This window comes from Phyllostomus discolor, chromosome 8, assembly GCF_004126475.2.
Source record: "Phyllostomus discolor isolate MPI-MPIP mPhyDis1 chromosome 8, mPhyDis1.pri.v3, whole genome shotgun sequence".
NCBI classification, from domain to species: domain Eukaryota; kingdom Metazoa; phylum Chordata; class Mammalia; order Chiroptera; family Phyllostomidae; genus Phyllostomus; species Phyllostomus discolor.
In genome coordinates, this window is record NC_040910.2 from 2,714,789 (window position 1) to 2,729,365 (window position 14,577).

At 48.2% G+C, this 14,577-nt stretch overlaps 1 protein-coding gene across 4 annotated transcripts in view; it reads left to right on the top strand.

Annotated features, from left to right (window-relative positions):
• The first annotated feature begins 258 nt into the window (after window positions 1-258).
• KIAA1109 (KIAA1109 ortholog) overlaps window positions 259-14,577 on the top strand; it is a 121,145-nt gene continuing 106,826 nt past the window's right edge. For 3 of the 4 annotated variants that reach the window (XM_036031781.1, XM_036031783.1, XM_028519465.2), the window contains exons 1-4: window positions 9,299-9,395; window positions 11,824-11,940; window positions 13,110-13,188; window positions 14,244-14,308. In XM_036031781.1, coding sequence (XP_035887674.1) covers window positions 9,299-9,395; window positions 11,824-11,940; window positions 13,110-13,188; window positions 14,244-14,308 — 358 coding nt within the window. Of the gene's footprint in view, window positions 474-1,978; window positions 2,067-9,221; window positions 9,396-11,823; window positions 11,941-13,109; window positions 13,189-14,243; window positions 14,309-14,577 lie in introns of those variants that run through there. The other variant, XM_036031782.1, reaches the window with a different exon arrangement.

Sequence of the window (14,577 nt, forward strand, 5' to 3'; positions counted from 1 at the left end):
TCACGTGCGTATTTCACACCTGCCCCTAGCAATCAGAAAGCTTCTGCAGTTAGGGCTCTTCCCCACTTTTCCTGCTACAAATTGTGCCTCGGCCCCGCCCCCGGCCCGGCGAGGGGTGGGGCGAGGGGCGGGGCCCCGCCGATTCCTGGGCGTGACTCGGCGGGCGTGCCTCCAGGCGCTGGCGCCGTGACGTAGGACGTTACCAGCTCACGCAGCCGCAGTGCAGGCCGGCCCCCCAGCTCGGACTCCCTCCCACCTCCTCCTCCGCCCTCCTCCGCCGGTCTCTGTCAGTGGCCTGGGTCGGGGCCAGCCCTCCGACGGCGGGCCTGGGTCTTGGGCAGCGGGCCCGGCTGGTAGGGCTGGAGGGTGTGGGCGCGGGCCGCGTACAGCCGGCGCCGCTGCCGCTGCCCCGGGCCCTTGGCGCCCTCCAATGAGAGGCTGGACGGTTCCGGGCCGCCCCGGCGCTCGCCCAGGTGAGGGGACTGGGCTGGGTTCGGCCGAGCGGGTGGGCGGCGCGTTACCCGGCGTCTCGGGACCTCGGCCGGGTCGCAGTCGGGAGCTGGGGCTCCGGCGCAGCTGCGCGCCGCGGCGTCGGCTCCTCTCCTCGTCTTTGGCCGTGCTCACCTGCGGCACTGAGACGTGCGGAGCCGGAGTCGAAGGTCGGGGGGAAGGCCGGGCGGGCCCTGAGAGTCGCCGGGCTGGGGCTCGGAGGCCGGAGGAGCCCCTGCGGACGGCGCTGAGGCGGGTGGGCGGCGCCCGCTGGCGGGCGTGTGGCCTCGGCGGAAAGGACCGTGCACCTGCCAGCGGCGGCTGCGGCTGCGGCTGCGCGGGCGCCCGGTTGCGGGAGGCTGCGTAGCGCTTCCTCCCGGGCGGTGGGGCTTCAGAGCCCCCTTTCCTGCCCAGGCGACGTGTGTCTGGTGTTCTGAATCGGTGCTGGCTGAGCCTGCACCATGGGAGTGGACACCTTTCAGCGGAAGCATTATCTTGATCAAAGGGAGGTGAAGGGAAGCCGATTTTGTTCTTTAGAGTCGTCGCCGCCCCCCGCCCCCACCCCCCACTCCCGACTCCCGACTCCCACCGCGTTGGCCTTAGTTTCTGCAGCCGCAGCAGCAAGTTAGGGACGCTTGTTTAAGGGAAGGAGAGCTGGTAAATTTCCTCTGTAAGGAAATCGTGGTATCCGAACTGCCTGAGCGCGTAAGCTTCAACTGGTGTCATGTTGCCGGTTCCCCTCTGTGCCTGTCCACGAAGCTGATTTATTCTGAGTTAAGTAGGCACGGGAAGTACAAAAACAGATGAATTTACCAGAATACGCATCCTACAGCACTGCTGAGTGGTACATTAGGTGCATACGTTACCGCATGTAATCGTCATACCAAGCCTATCATGTGAGGTCTGTTATTGTTCTCCTTTTGTATGTGGGGGAACTAAAGCCCGCAGCCCTAAAAAACAGCCCGTCCAAAGTCAGAGCTATGAGTGAACCAGGTGACCTGGCCCCAGGTTACAGCAGCCCCTGAATCAGTGTGCTTTGCCATCTCCCAAGCATATTAGGAGTTTGCAGGGTGGTTTTCACTGGATGGAAAGTGCTCCGGGGGCCGGGAATAGGAAGGAAACCAGGGAGCCGTTCTTGCCGGCAGAGGCCCAGCATTTGAGAGAACTTCTTTAAGGCCACACTTTGAGAAGGTTGTATAGGTAGGTTGGACCGCTAGGACCCTCTGACTACCAGGCCATGCGCGTTCCACAAGTACCGTAGTTTTGAAATGCCTGGAAGGCCATGGGTTGGACATTGTGGCCTTATTGTGGATTTAGGAGTATTTCTTATTTGGAGACTTTAAAGAAAGAAATGTAGTATTGAATTAACATTAAAGACTTACATGCAGGTGCAAATCATTTAATCTGAAATGGCGCAACTGCTGGTAAAGCCAGAATATCTGGGTAATTGGTTGAAATCCTGTGGTTTGGGTTTTTTTTTTTTTTCCAGGTCTGATAAGATGAAACACTGCAGATGGGCCTTTTGAAGATAAGGAGGAGGAAGAACAACACTGAAGACTTTGGGGGAAAAACACCAGGTAAATGTTTTGGCTAAGTTAGAAAGAAAATCTAATTTCCAGTTAAAGCTCAGACAGAGGAGATCAGACTTTCTCTTTCAGTTGTGTTTTAATCTGCCTTAAACGGTGGGGGCTGGGGGTGGAGTGGGGTGGAGTGGGGTGGCGCCCAGCGTGGCCCGTCAGTCACTTGACTGGACTTCGGAACCACTGATGTCTTGCTGACGGTTGGGTCACCTGCTGAGCTTGTGTGTTCGGAAGCACGAGGCCGCGGGCAGCTTTGGCTGGGCCACCCAGTGTTGCTGTGCTTTTCTCTCTTTTGCGCGCACACTGATCTTCCCACGTTGTAAAGGATTTAAAAAGAAATGATGGAAATGCGTTGATTTTTGGTTTGTTCTTCATAGAGTGCTGTGTGTGGTTGAACTCTGGTGCACTTTTACTGTGGGTCCTCTGCAGAAGAGTAGAACATACGGTTTATCGGGACTACGAAACATTTAATTCACTTGGTAAATAGTTAGTGGGTACCACAGTGCCAGGTATTATTTCAGGCTTCCAGTAGTAGAGCAGTGGTCACCCTGGCCCTGAAGACCGTCAGCGCAGTGAGACTTTTTCTAGAAGGTAAAATTTCATAAATCCATACATTTTCTGTTTTTTTTTTTTATTCAAGTGTGTTTTTGGTTTATGTAAGAGACTAGGAAAGCAGCCCTATGCAACCATATTATAGATGTTCGTATTTATAATCTTTCATATTATTTTCATTATTAAAGGAAGATACTCTTAGTGCTACTTCAAGGGACAGTGGGAAACTAGGATTCTTACAGACTTCATTTCTGCACACTTTTTCGTGTTAAAGATAGTGCTAGGATTGCAGAATTTCATGGGAGGCTAAGAAAACATTAACTCTTAAATTTGTGAAAATTTCTGGGAATTTCCATATGTGACAAACAGAAGTGACACGGTCAGGTAGGCAGTCTGGATGGTGGCCTGGAGAGAGAGGAGCTCGGGGCCATGGTGGTCAAGTGCAGGCCGTTGCAGTCCCCCAGGCGGCAGGTGAGAGACAGAACCGAAACCGTGCAGATGGGAAGTGAGGACGCAGATGGACTGGACAGTTGCAGAGGCGCCAGCATGGGTCGGTTTCAGTGGGCTGGGGGGACAGTGGCATCCGGTGCTCCCTCGTCACTGTCACATTCAAGCACATGACATGTAAGAAGTACTTGCAGTGTGAGTGAAAGGGGTCACCTGACGTCCCGGGACCCTGAGCGGATGCCGGGGCCGCTGCTGAGGGAGCGCAGGGGGAGCGGTAGGGTTGAAACACGGCCGGGGAGAGAAGCTCAGCGGGAGCGACTGCGTCTGAGGCCTCTGGGATTTCCTCCAAGAACTGCCATCGGGCAGTTGTGCGTGTGATCTGAGATGTGACCTGCGGACTCTCAGGTCACAGGGATAGTGAAAAGCGGTGCAGGTGGATGGGGTCACTCACGGAGAACAGGGGAGCAGGGGGTCCGACCTGCGGCCCGGGATGGCTGTGAGTGCGGCCCAACACAAAATTGTAAATTTGCCTAAAACACTATGAGATGTTTTTTTGTGATTATATATCGCAATGTGTTTAATGTGTGGCCCAAGACAACTCCTTTTCTCCCAGTGTGGCCCAGAGACGCCAAAAGGTTGGACAGCCCTGGACGTGGAGTGATAGAAGCGAGGATGGGGCACACTGGTCCCGAAGTGTCGGGTGGGAGGAAAACAGGACTCAGGGGAGGCGGGGTAGGCAGGGAGGCAGGAGGGAAAGTCACACGGGTCACAGAGGTCAGTGGAAGAACTGGGTCTGGAGGGAAGGAGTGCATATTAGACCTCTCTGAGACGTCAGACGGGATGAGGACCACACAATGTCCACTGGACAAGCCAGTCAGGCAGCTGTTGACCGAGCAGGAGGAAGTCCATAGCAGGAGCCGATTCACACGGGGTGAGGGATGAGGAAGGAGAGTCGGCAAAGCACCTTCCCTGACCGAGCTGGGTGGGCCGCAGGTCCAGGGGGCTCCAGGCAGGCCTCTGCCGAGACGGGAGGTGGGACGGTGTGATGGTCATGGGCGCAGGTGATGGGTAAGAGCTCGAGCAGAGGGTGCGTCAGAAAGTCCGTGCGGGAGACCCCCACTTCCAGGAGAAAGAGAAGATGGGTCCTTTCCAGGACTGGCAGCTTTTTTGGTGTGGGCTTGCTGGCTCCTGATCTTTCGGTAAGGAGGAAGAGAGAAGGGTGGGGGTGGTTTAGCTGAAGAGGACAACTCTGAACCGTGTGGGTGGAGATACTTTGCAGATATCTTGCAAAATTACCTTCTTAAACGTGGGATTCGTCACCTATTGCTGAGTAACAGCTTACCCCAAAACTTAGTGGCTTAAAACGTTTATTATCTCAGAGTTTGTGGGCTCAGAACTTGGGCGTGACTAAGATGATTGTGTCTGGCTTGGGGCCTCTTAAGAGCTTGCAGCCAAGACCTTGGCTGGGAGGGACTCAGTCACCTGGGCCTCAGCTGGGGCTGGACGATTTGCCGCCCCGACGTCTCGCTCCCGTGGCTGTTGGCTGGAGGCCTGGGATCTGCCCAGCGTGCACCTCTCTAGGGCTTCTTAGCGTCCTGACAAGGCAGCGGGCTTCCCCCAGAGCAGATGCTCTGATGGAGGGAGCCGGGAGGAAGCTGTGGTGTCATCTGTGACCTGGTCACACACCGTGGCTTCTGCCCTGTTCTTTTAGAATTGTATCAGCAGTCCAGCTCATATGTGGGAGGGGGATTCATTAAGCTCCACCTCTTGAAGGGAGGAGGATGGAAGAGTTTTTGGACATATTTTAAAATGACCACATACCTTTTGTCAAGTGCCAGTTTCTTTAGGGGGCGGAGCTCTGCAGAGTGGTGTGGAGATACCGTCTTTATGACCAGGTGAGAGGGAGGTACAGGAGAATGGGGAAGTGGTTCAGCCAGAGTTGCCCATCGGGCTCCAGAACCGGATGTGCTACTGCTTGTGGTTATTTAAAAAAAAAAAAATGACTGCCGATCTTTGATTTAATGGAGGATTTTTTAGGAGGAAAAAAATGCCACAGTGGGCAAAACATTAATTTCTTCTTATACTGAGATATGAATTCTGGTAACATTCATTTTAGCTCCTAAAGTAGCACCTAGAGCTGGGAGGATGGAACTTATTTTTCACAGAAAAGAAACTATGACCCAAGAGATGGTTACTGGTTTCTGTGAACGTAAGTGGTAGCAGGCAGTAGGACACAGACTCCAAAGCCAGGCAGTCCAGTTGTGATCCCAGGACGACCTTGGGCCGTGTTCGTGCTCAGCTTCTGCCCCAGTTTCCTCATCTGCGAGAGGGGAGTTGTAAGTGGGTAGTTATTTGTGGTGGTTAGATGAACAAATACACGTGAAGTGTTTAGAACAGTGCCTGGCACACAGCAAGCAGTGAATCCATGCTAGCCATTGCTTTGGTAGCTCTGTTTTAATGGCGAGCTAATTCCACGGAGTTAACATTTCAGAGTAAGATAACAGTGACCCCAGACTTTAAACTACTGACCTACCTTGTTGTACCTTGTCACTTTCTATTGCATGTGTACAGTGTGTTTCTCTCTAGCTCCATACCCATTTGAAGTACTGTGTCAGATGTCACCAGTAGTGTGGTGTAGGTCATATCCCTATAAAACTCCCTGAAGCAGGCTTTGACATTTTTTTTCTACAAGAGTTCAGTTTCATTTGTAGCAATATTCTTTGCTCATAGGAATTGGCTGTAGGATGAATCTGTTGGCCTCTTTCCATGGCGACATGCTAATAAAAGACATTTCCTTTGGACGGGATGCAGTGAGGGTGCTGGTGAGCAGGTGTGGCCACTGTCCTCCCCCTCTGCCTCCACACCCAGGGCACCCGTTTTCCTGTCCCGTTCTGTGGGTAGTTCGAAGAGCGTTAGGGAAGGTTTTCTGACTGAAGTGACTTACGGGAGAAGATGAGAGAGAAGCTTAAGGAGTATAGACGAAAATGGACATCGTTTTACTACAAAGAAACCCTCTTTAGAATTTTACCTTGGTAATGCTTTTCAGTGTCAGGCCTTCTGATATATTTCTAATCAAGATGGAAGTGATACATTGAATTCTTGATTAAAAGAATTAAAAGAAAGTTGCACAGTGGGTTTACCAGCCGGTACAGAAGGCAAAACAAGCCCACAACTAATTCCTGTGTGGGCTCTGGCGGTGGCAGGTTAGCCCTCTTCTCTACGGCCCTTCCTGCTGGCTGGCCCCTGCAGCCCGGCAGGACGGACCCTGCCGTCGTGGCGGTGAGTCCTGGGGGGCTGCTGGAGGTGGGTGCGGAGAGCGGAGAGGCGGTGGTCAGCTGTTCTCGCCCTGTAGTGGGCGTGTTCTCCGCAGCATTTTAAGGGCTTTTTTTGTCTTTCAGGAGGTATCTAGGTGAAACAGCTTAAGTTTCTGGTTATAAAAGTGAGGATTGCTGCAGGGCAACATTTTTTATTTTTTTTTTTGTTGGGTGACATGATTTCCCAGATGTTGAAAGTTCTTTCAGCTCTAACATGGAGAACCATTTTTATAACCATGCATTACGGTATTGAAAAATGCGTCTGTTTGGTCGGCTGATGGGCGGTGTTCGAGTCAGTAGTCACGCAGGTGAGCGTCTCCGTGGCACTGAGTGCCTGCCGAGGAGCGGGCGTGCCCGGGCGCCTGGTCTCTTCCCACGCGCCCTGCTGCTCGCTGGTGCTGGCACAGCTGTGTTGTTGATCTTCGCTTTGTGATTTGGCCGAATGATGTCTTTGGTTATAAAGCTCTGTTATTTAGCTAAGTAAATATACTTTTTGTTTTATATATTGCAATAAATGAGACACAGGTCATCGTTTACTGCTATAAATTTTACTGTTTTTTACCTTAAACTTTTTTTGTTGAACTCATTTTTTAAAGAACTTAATCACAGTGATTGTAACGAGTTTCTGGTCAAGCACCGTGCTGTGGGTTTTATGTTTGCGGTAGCATCTCCTAACGGCAGAGAAGGCTGTTCCCACCGAGGACGACGCGGCTCAGGGCGGACAGCGACTTGCACCAGCGGTCTCCCAGTGACGGGGGGTGGGGGACCCCCAGCTTCCCATTCCCAGTCTGACTGCAGAGCCCACTCTGGCTCCAGGTGGCAGATGATTTCTGCTTTTCTGATCGAATGTTATGTTGCCACTTAATTTTACTGGGCTTTAGAGTTAGTGGATAGTGAAGTTATGCTGGTCACGGAGAGAATCCCGGGCCTGGAAGAGACCGGGAATGGTTTTTGTGGGTGGAGAGGATTGTGTCTAAATGTTTGACTTCAGAGAGTGATTGTCTGTTTTGTTTGTTTAAATGAACAGAACGGGCAGTTAGACCCCTTTGCTTTATGTACACAACTGCTGACCCTGGCTGAAATTGTTACAGAAGCTAAGTTTGCTTTTGCTGTCCACCCTCTCCTTTTGAAGGTTTTCTCCATCTTCAGGAATCTTGGGACTTGGATAGTATTCATGGGTCTTGCTCATAGCATAACACATGCTAATAATTAATGGTAGCTATTATTGACAGAGAGTTACCTTTGTATTTGAGGAAGAATAGTGGTTAGTGCTCTATTTAAATGAATGGATGGTGGATTTTAGGCGTTGTTTCCTAATGGGTACAAATTTTTAGGCAGAGATTTTCAAATCTCTATACACGCAGGGGTACCACGTTCACGTGAGATGCTCAGTTGCAGTAGGTGCTGCTCCGTTTTCTGTGCTTGATCCACGCAGCAGCGTGGACTCGACTCGGAAGGAGCATCACAGACCCATTCACTGTAGGACGCCCGCCCGCCTGGGATGCTCGAGGGCTCGGGCTGTTTGAGCCACTGCAGAGATGGTTCAAGGAACTGAACACTCTTAAGACTTCCTTTGGATAAAAGTGTTGTGATCGGATTTGTGTTTTATTTTGTCTTGGAGTGTCAGGCAGGAGAGACAGGCAGGAAGTGCACTCAGGAGTTCCTTTGTGTTGGTGCAGACCGAGGTATTTGGGCCAGTTACCCTGCTTGGTCTCTTAACTGTTAAGGAGGACATAAATTTGACATTGAAATTGGGAACCCTGCAAAGGTATCTCAGGATAGTTTGTTACATGTGTGCCGAAACTAACCAGTAACTCCAAAGTTTTCAAGTACGTATGTATGTATTCTTTCTTCGTCCTCTCCAAGGGTATGTTCTTACTGATTTTTAGAGAGAGGAAGGGCGCCCTGGCCGGGTGGCTCAGTGGGTTGGAGCACCGTCTGCACCAAAAAGTCAGGGGTCCGATCCCTGGTCGGGGCACACACTGGAGGCAACCAATCGATGTTTCTCACGTCCATATTTTTTTCTCTCTCTCCTTCCCTTCCTCTCCCTCTAAAATCAGTAAACATATCCTTGGGTGAGGATTAAAAAAAAACAAAAACTAAAAAAAAGGAAGAAAGAGAAAGTTTATGTTGTGAAGTTAGCCCCCACATTTTAAGTTGCTGGTTGATGGATTTTTCAAAGCTTTGAAAAGTCTGAGAACATTCTTTTTCCAGTTTTATTGCGATATAATTGACATGTAACATTGTATTTTCTTGAGGGTGAAAAGGAAATACTTGCTTATCTTGGGCAGCAGCAGTTCACAATTACGTACTTTTGTAATGATACATTTATCTCATTCAAATGTTATCTTCCTTCCTCCTGTGGAGGAGTGAAGCAGGTTGACTTGCAAGGTGTGTCTTTTCCGGTTGGAGAGTGTAACGGATGCCTTTTTGTTGGGCGTGTGATTGAAGTTGAGTTGGTGGTGTGTGAGGGCTCCCCCTTCTGGCCTCTCCCTTCCTTAAGTGAGGTTTCCCGTTATTACAATAATTTTCACAATACTCTCTCTCTCCGCATGGTTGAGATGAGTATCTTTGATTGTATTTCAGAATAATGATGTCCCTTTTATTTGGATCCAGAATACAGTAACTGAACCCGTTTTTCTATTCATACTTAGAATGGTGAAGTCAGGATGTTAAAGTACGATGTATTGTCTTACATTTTATATGGAAATGTGGACATGTTTTGTTGTTGTTTGTTGTATTTTTGCATTCTTGTCGCTGAAAGACCAGACTGTGGTTTAATAAACTTGCATGTTTATTAAATTCACCTTTTTCCCCCCTCACTCGATTTTCCTTGCAGATTAATAAATCTCTGATTCTAAATTTAACTCTGAACTCTGCCAGACCTGTGGATGCTGCCCTGGGAAGCCTGCAGCGATGGATCAAAAGAAGAACGAGAGCATCGTTCCCAGCATCACCCAGCTGGAGGACTTTCTCATAGAGCACAACTCCAATGTCGTCTGGCTCCTTGTCGGTAAGGGGGATGCATTTTCTTACACATCACTGTTTTTCGTGGACGGAATAATGACTGCCACATTTTAAGCAGTGGTTGGCTGCAGTTGGAATGCTTAAAATACCATTTGTTTACTTTTTGGAAAGGAGATTTAATCTATGTTTCCATGAATATTTGCTCTGGGAACTGCTCTGGGAAGCTCTTTCTCTTAGGCTGCGGCCCTGGCTGGCTGAGGGCGGGGGGCGGAGAGGGGAGACCCTGCCCTTGGTCATGCCTCTGCGCTCCGGTCCACTCCCCACCGCATCCCCCGCACAAGGGAGGCACCTCCTGGTAAAATGGGACACGTGGGCCTAAGAACCTCATTTCCTTCCTCGCTCCTCACACACTGGGCAGCGGGCTCTCCTGGTGATGACGCTTTTGTCTAATATCCTGAACGTTTCCTAGGAGCCCGCGAATAATACACAAGAGTGTGTGGTTAAATGGCAGAGCGAGGGATGGAGTGTGAGTGGTTGAGCCTGTGCGATCAAACGAAAGGGAGAAATACAGAAACAGTGTCCTGCAAGGGCAGGGTCCTGTAGGCAGTTTCTCGGCAGAGTGGCGTTTGACTTGAGTCTGGGGTAGGAATTAAACGGGGAGGGGGAAAACAGGAAGGGTGTGGTGGGGTAAGAGGGGACAGGGAGGCTAATGGTCTGTATCGAGCATCTTCTGTGCGTGCACGCTGTCTCCCTGAATGCCCCGAGCAGGCTGAGGAAGGCTGGCGTTACCCTTTTCCTTCAAACACGTGGGGGACTGAGGCCCGTAAGGATCACGCTGTCGGCTCTCAGGGCCGTGTTCTCTGGGTGTGCACTGATGCTTCTGTCCTGCTGCCGCAGACATGCGGTGGGGCCTTGGGTAGAGGGGACGGGATAATGATGATTCATGCATTGTAGGGTTAGATTACCATTTAAACTTCAAGTGCTGTTTTTTCCAGTGGATGAACATGAATCAGTGTAAATTATCATTTAATAAAAGCAAAAAAAAAAGTAAAATGAAATGCAGAACATTGGTATGAAGTAGGACTTCATAAAAGCAGCATCGTTTAATTAAGGACAGAATTCTTCCTTATTCCTTATTTGTCCGCTCTGCTGCCGTCCAGAATTTCTCTTCTCTGGTGTGTACAGCTCCTTTCTTTAAGGAGAAATCAGCAGCAACCCCCAGGAAAACACTGAGCGGCCTCAGGAAATCAGAGGGGGTGGGGCACGGTGCAACGAGAAGGCCCCCAGCCCTGGGCTGTGGAGCACCACACGCTCATCCTGGGCAGGCGCGGCCTCAGCAGGCGCCCCTGGCCTCCCTGAGCTGCCTGCAGCAGCGTGCCGTGGGCGCAGTGGTTTGTAGCAAAAATTCACACAGCAGGACTTAAAACATGGTAAATCAGCAAAGTGACTTTTCAAAAGAGCTGCTCTAGAAACAGGTTTTTGGGCAGATCGTAGCGCCTGCTGCACCAAAGCTGTCACCGTCAATCTCAGCCACCCTGCGGCGTGCCGGGTCAGTGACGGCCTGGTCTCATCTGGATTAAATGATGCTTTTAGAAGTGAAGAGCTGAACTCGACGTTCCTGAAAGGTTACACATGTTAGATTGCTTTGTATGACTTTGTCCTAATTTAGTAAATAGTTACACTTTTTAAATGGATGGGTAAAAAAATTATTATCAGAAAATGCTTTCTTGTATTTCACCTTTTGTATGTTCATGAGCTAGTTTTTTGGGGGGAATATTATACATTATATAAGTGACTATAAACTTCATGACAAATGGACAGGTTTGGAATATCATTTATTGTAGTGTATTTGGTAAAAGTAGGCATTCTTAAAAGGTTATTGTCCTATCAATTACAGCAAAAATAGTATAAGCTGTTCTGTTTAATATAGATATGTCTTTAAGTGGGCGAAATTCCTCTTTACTTCCATAACTTTTTTTAAAAAACAGAGTTTATTGATTTAAAATATAGTGACTTTTCTCTGATTTAAAAAATCATCAATTTTCTTTCTTTGTAAGCGACTTTAGCCCTTAGCAATAGCTTGGGAATGAGCTTCCAGCCCCCTGAAGGTGGGCGTTGTTCATGACGTGTGGAGTGACAGGCTTTGTCGCCCAGAACGCCCTTACCTGTGTTCGGCAGCCGAAGCCGCACGGAGCAGTGAAAGGGGAACCGGAGGAGGAAGGCAGAGGGCGTTCTTGGTCCGACTGGGACCTGTGCCTTTCTGGCTGAGGGGCCGGAGGGAGCCAGGGAAGCTGGGAAAGTGGGACCGGCCTTGGCCTCTGCTCTTCGAACCCCGGGCACTCCGCTGTAAGAGGACGCACTACCTCGCGCTCATTTCTGGACGCGGTGAACGACTGCTCACGAACGAGGTTTTACGGAGATGTCAGTCACGGCGATCGAAAGTGACACGCGTCTGCATTTTCTTCTCCCAACAGCTACCATTTTGTCCTGCGGATGGATTATTTACCTCACCTATTACAATTCTCGGAATGTTGGCCTGATTTTAACGTTGGTTCTTAACAGATTATACAAACGTGGCTATATCCACATTGGTAAGTTTGAGTAATCCTGAGTTTTTTCTTCTGTGTAATCTTAAGGTATTTATTATGTATAAATTTATGTTTTATGATCGGGCAGTAGCTTTAGAAATTTACCTTTGTTTTATGAAGGTTAAAGTAGTCTAATGAATTTCTCTCATGTAGCAGTTTGTGACCTGTCCTTTACCTCATTCTTGTTTCTCAAAGTGTTTTCACAGTTCCTTTTTTTCCCTTGTTTTCCTTTTTATTGATTCTAGATAGAGGGGAAGGGAGGGAGGAAGAGAGGGAGAGAAACATCGATGTGAGAGAGACATCGATCGGTTGTCTGTTGCACACGCCCTGACTGGGAACCGAAGCGCAGCCCAGGCAGGTGCCAGCCCGGGAATTGACCCCACGACCTTCTGGTCTGCAGGATGAGGTCAACAAACCGAGCCACACCGGCCAGGGCTCCAGAGTTACCTTTGACTGTGACTTGAAAATATGGATAAATGTAAAATATGGAAATAGAAATTTCTCATGATTCTACCATCCAGAGGACGTTTTGAATGGTCGATGAAGTATCAGTTATTGGTTTTTCTTTTTTAAGTCAGCCATACTTTAAACATGGGAGTCATCCTGGGTGTTTCATTTTGTGGCCTGCTTTGTTCATTCAGTTTCTGACGACTTATAAGAGGCAGAGAGATAGGAGGGTGTGTTAGGAAGCTCTGTGCTTCGGGAAGTCCCCAACCAGTGGGAACAGGGGGGGGGGACGCCGAAGAGAGCCCTTCTGCCCCTCCCTGGAGTTGAGTGCCTGGTAGTGGACGTAAACCAGTGCCTCTCCAACACCGTCTTCCATCAGTCTGTGGCAGTGACTGGGTCCTGGAGTCACACGAACTGATGGAGAAAAGTGGTCAGTTAGGCGCCGCTTTGGGTTTATTTAATGGCTGTGCATAACTCAGGGAATTATGGGGCAGCTGTTAAAACTGATGTGACTATCTAGTAGCCCAGTCCATGGTGGTGATACATGTGGCACGTGTTTTGAAAGAGTGACAGAAGTTAGTAAGGATGTAAGGATATCAGGAAGGGAGGCGGGAGAGGACATTTAATTATTGAGTAACATAAATGCTAAGGTTATTGTAAGCGTTAAAGGCTCTACTATCTATCAGAAGAATTACATTAATCGTTTTGTTTTTTTCCTGTAACAGGCTCCTTCTCTTTCTCTGTTCTTTCCGGAAAAGTCATGGTTCGTGAAATCTATTACATTACAGAGGACATGTCTATTAGGTAAGAAGCAAAACAAAAGCAAATATAAGAACCTGTCTTAAGCTTGAAATGTTGAAAAGATTTTTCTGATTCTGATACTTTATTTAATAACATTACTTGGTTGTTCAAATAAAACCATAAATCAAAAATCATTACTTTCAGTAAATCAGACCTGATGAGTTAATGTCCTAAAATGTTTCTTTCAGTGGATTAATTTACCTAAGGTTCAGACTGGCAGTAAGTTTACCAAATAGCAGCCTGTAGAAATAGATGATCTCATTTTATTCTAAGATGAAAAATTGAGCCGTTAAATTAACTGATCATTTCTGTTGTAGAATTCATGGTGGCCATTTGTTAGATAAAATCAGGATCAGAGATGCTGATAACTCTCACCCCTTTGGTCCGTATGGGGTCATAAGTTTTTAGAATTGCTTAGCATCTGCTAACAACTGTAATTTTACTTTATAAGAAGGAAACACAAATCTGAATGCAGTAAGAAATTATAATATGTTTGATATGTTCTCTCTCTAAGCCTTGAAAGAAAAGCTTACTCTATTTTTGTGATTTTCTTAAAATTTGCTACTAAGATACAACTTGGAAAAATTTGTGCTATTTGAGAGATGCCAGGGTTTGGCAACACTTATACTTCCCATAAAACAGTAGAAGCAACTTCTTTGTGAGTCTAAAATTACTCCTAAAGTAGAAGTAAAAAGTAAAAGTTGAGATGCTGTAAGTTCATCCTTTTGGAGCATGAAGTGATACATCATTACAGAAAGGAAGGAGTATCTTTAAAAGTTCCCCTTGGTGTGCTAATGTTCCCCTTTCAAGATTGGCTTTATGTAGTTTTCACACCATTAGGAATGTTTACAAAAGAAATTTTTCGTTAGCACTCCATTGCCCTGCCGAAATTACATTTCTCCTGAAGTCAGCTAGGGGAGGTGAGCCCTGGGTGTGCCGGTGGTCTGCTGAGAACTCTTGTGTTTCCTCATTGCCAGTTGCCTGCCTTTTGTGATAACTAATTAAGAATCCAGTTAAGTGAATTGTTGCTTACATTTTTATTTTGTAATTTATCTTAGAATTCAAGATGGATTTGTAATTTTTCGGTGGTGGAAAATGTATAACCCAAAGCAGAAGCAGCACGGTGAGTTCCCGTTTTCTCAGGCATTGGAGATTGTCAGTCATGTAATCAGGTTTCATGTATGGGTTTTGAAATGCTTCACATTTTATAACAGATAAAAATATTTGGAAAAGCTTGGACTTCACAAAACTCTGGCCGAAAATCAGAGTTTTTACCCGTTGGCTGAAAACGCTCCAACTGCTTCCCTATCAGCTGGCTTAATCGGTTTCCTCAGTGCCGGTCTGTTCAGGGGCATCCTCAGTGCCACCCTTACCCACGTTTCCAGCCTTGCC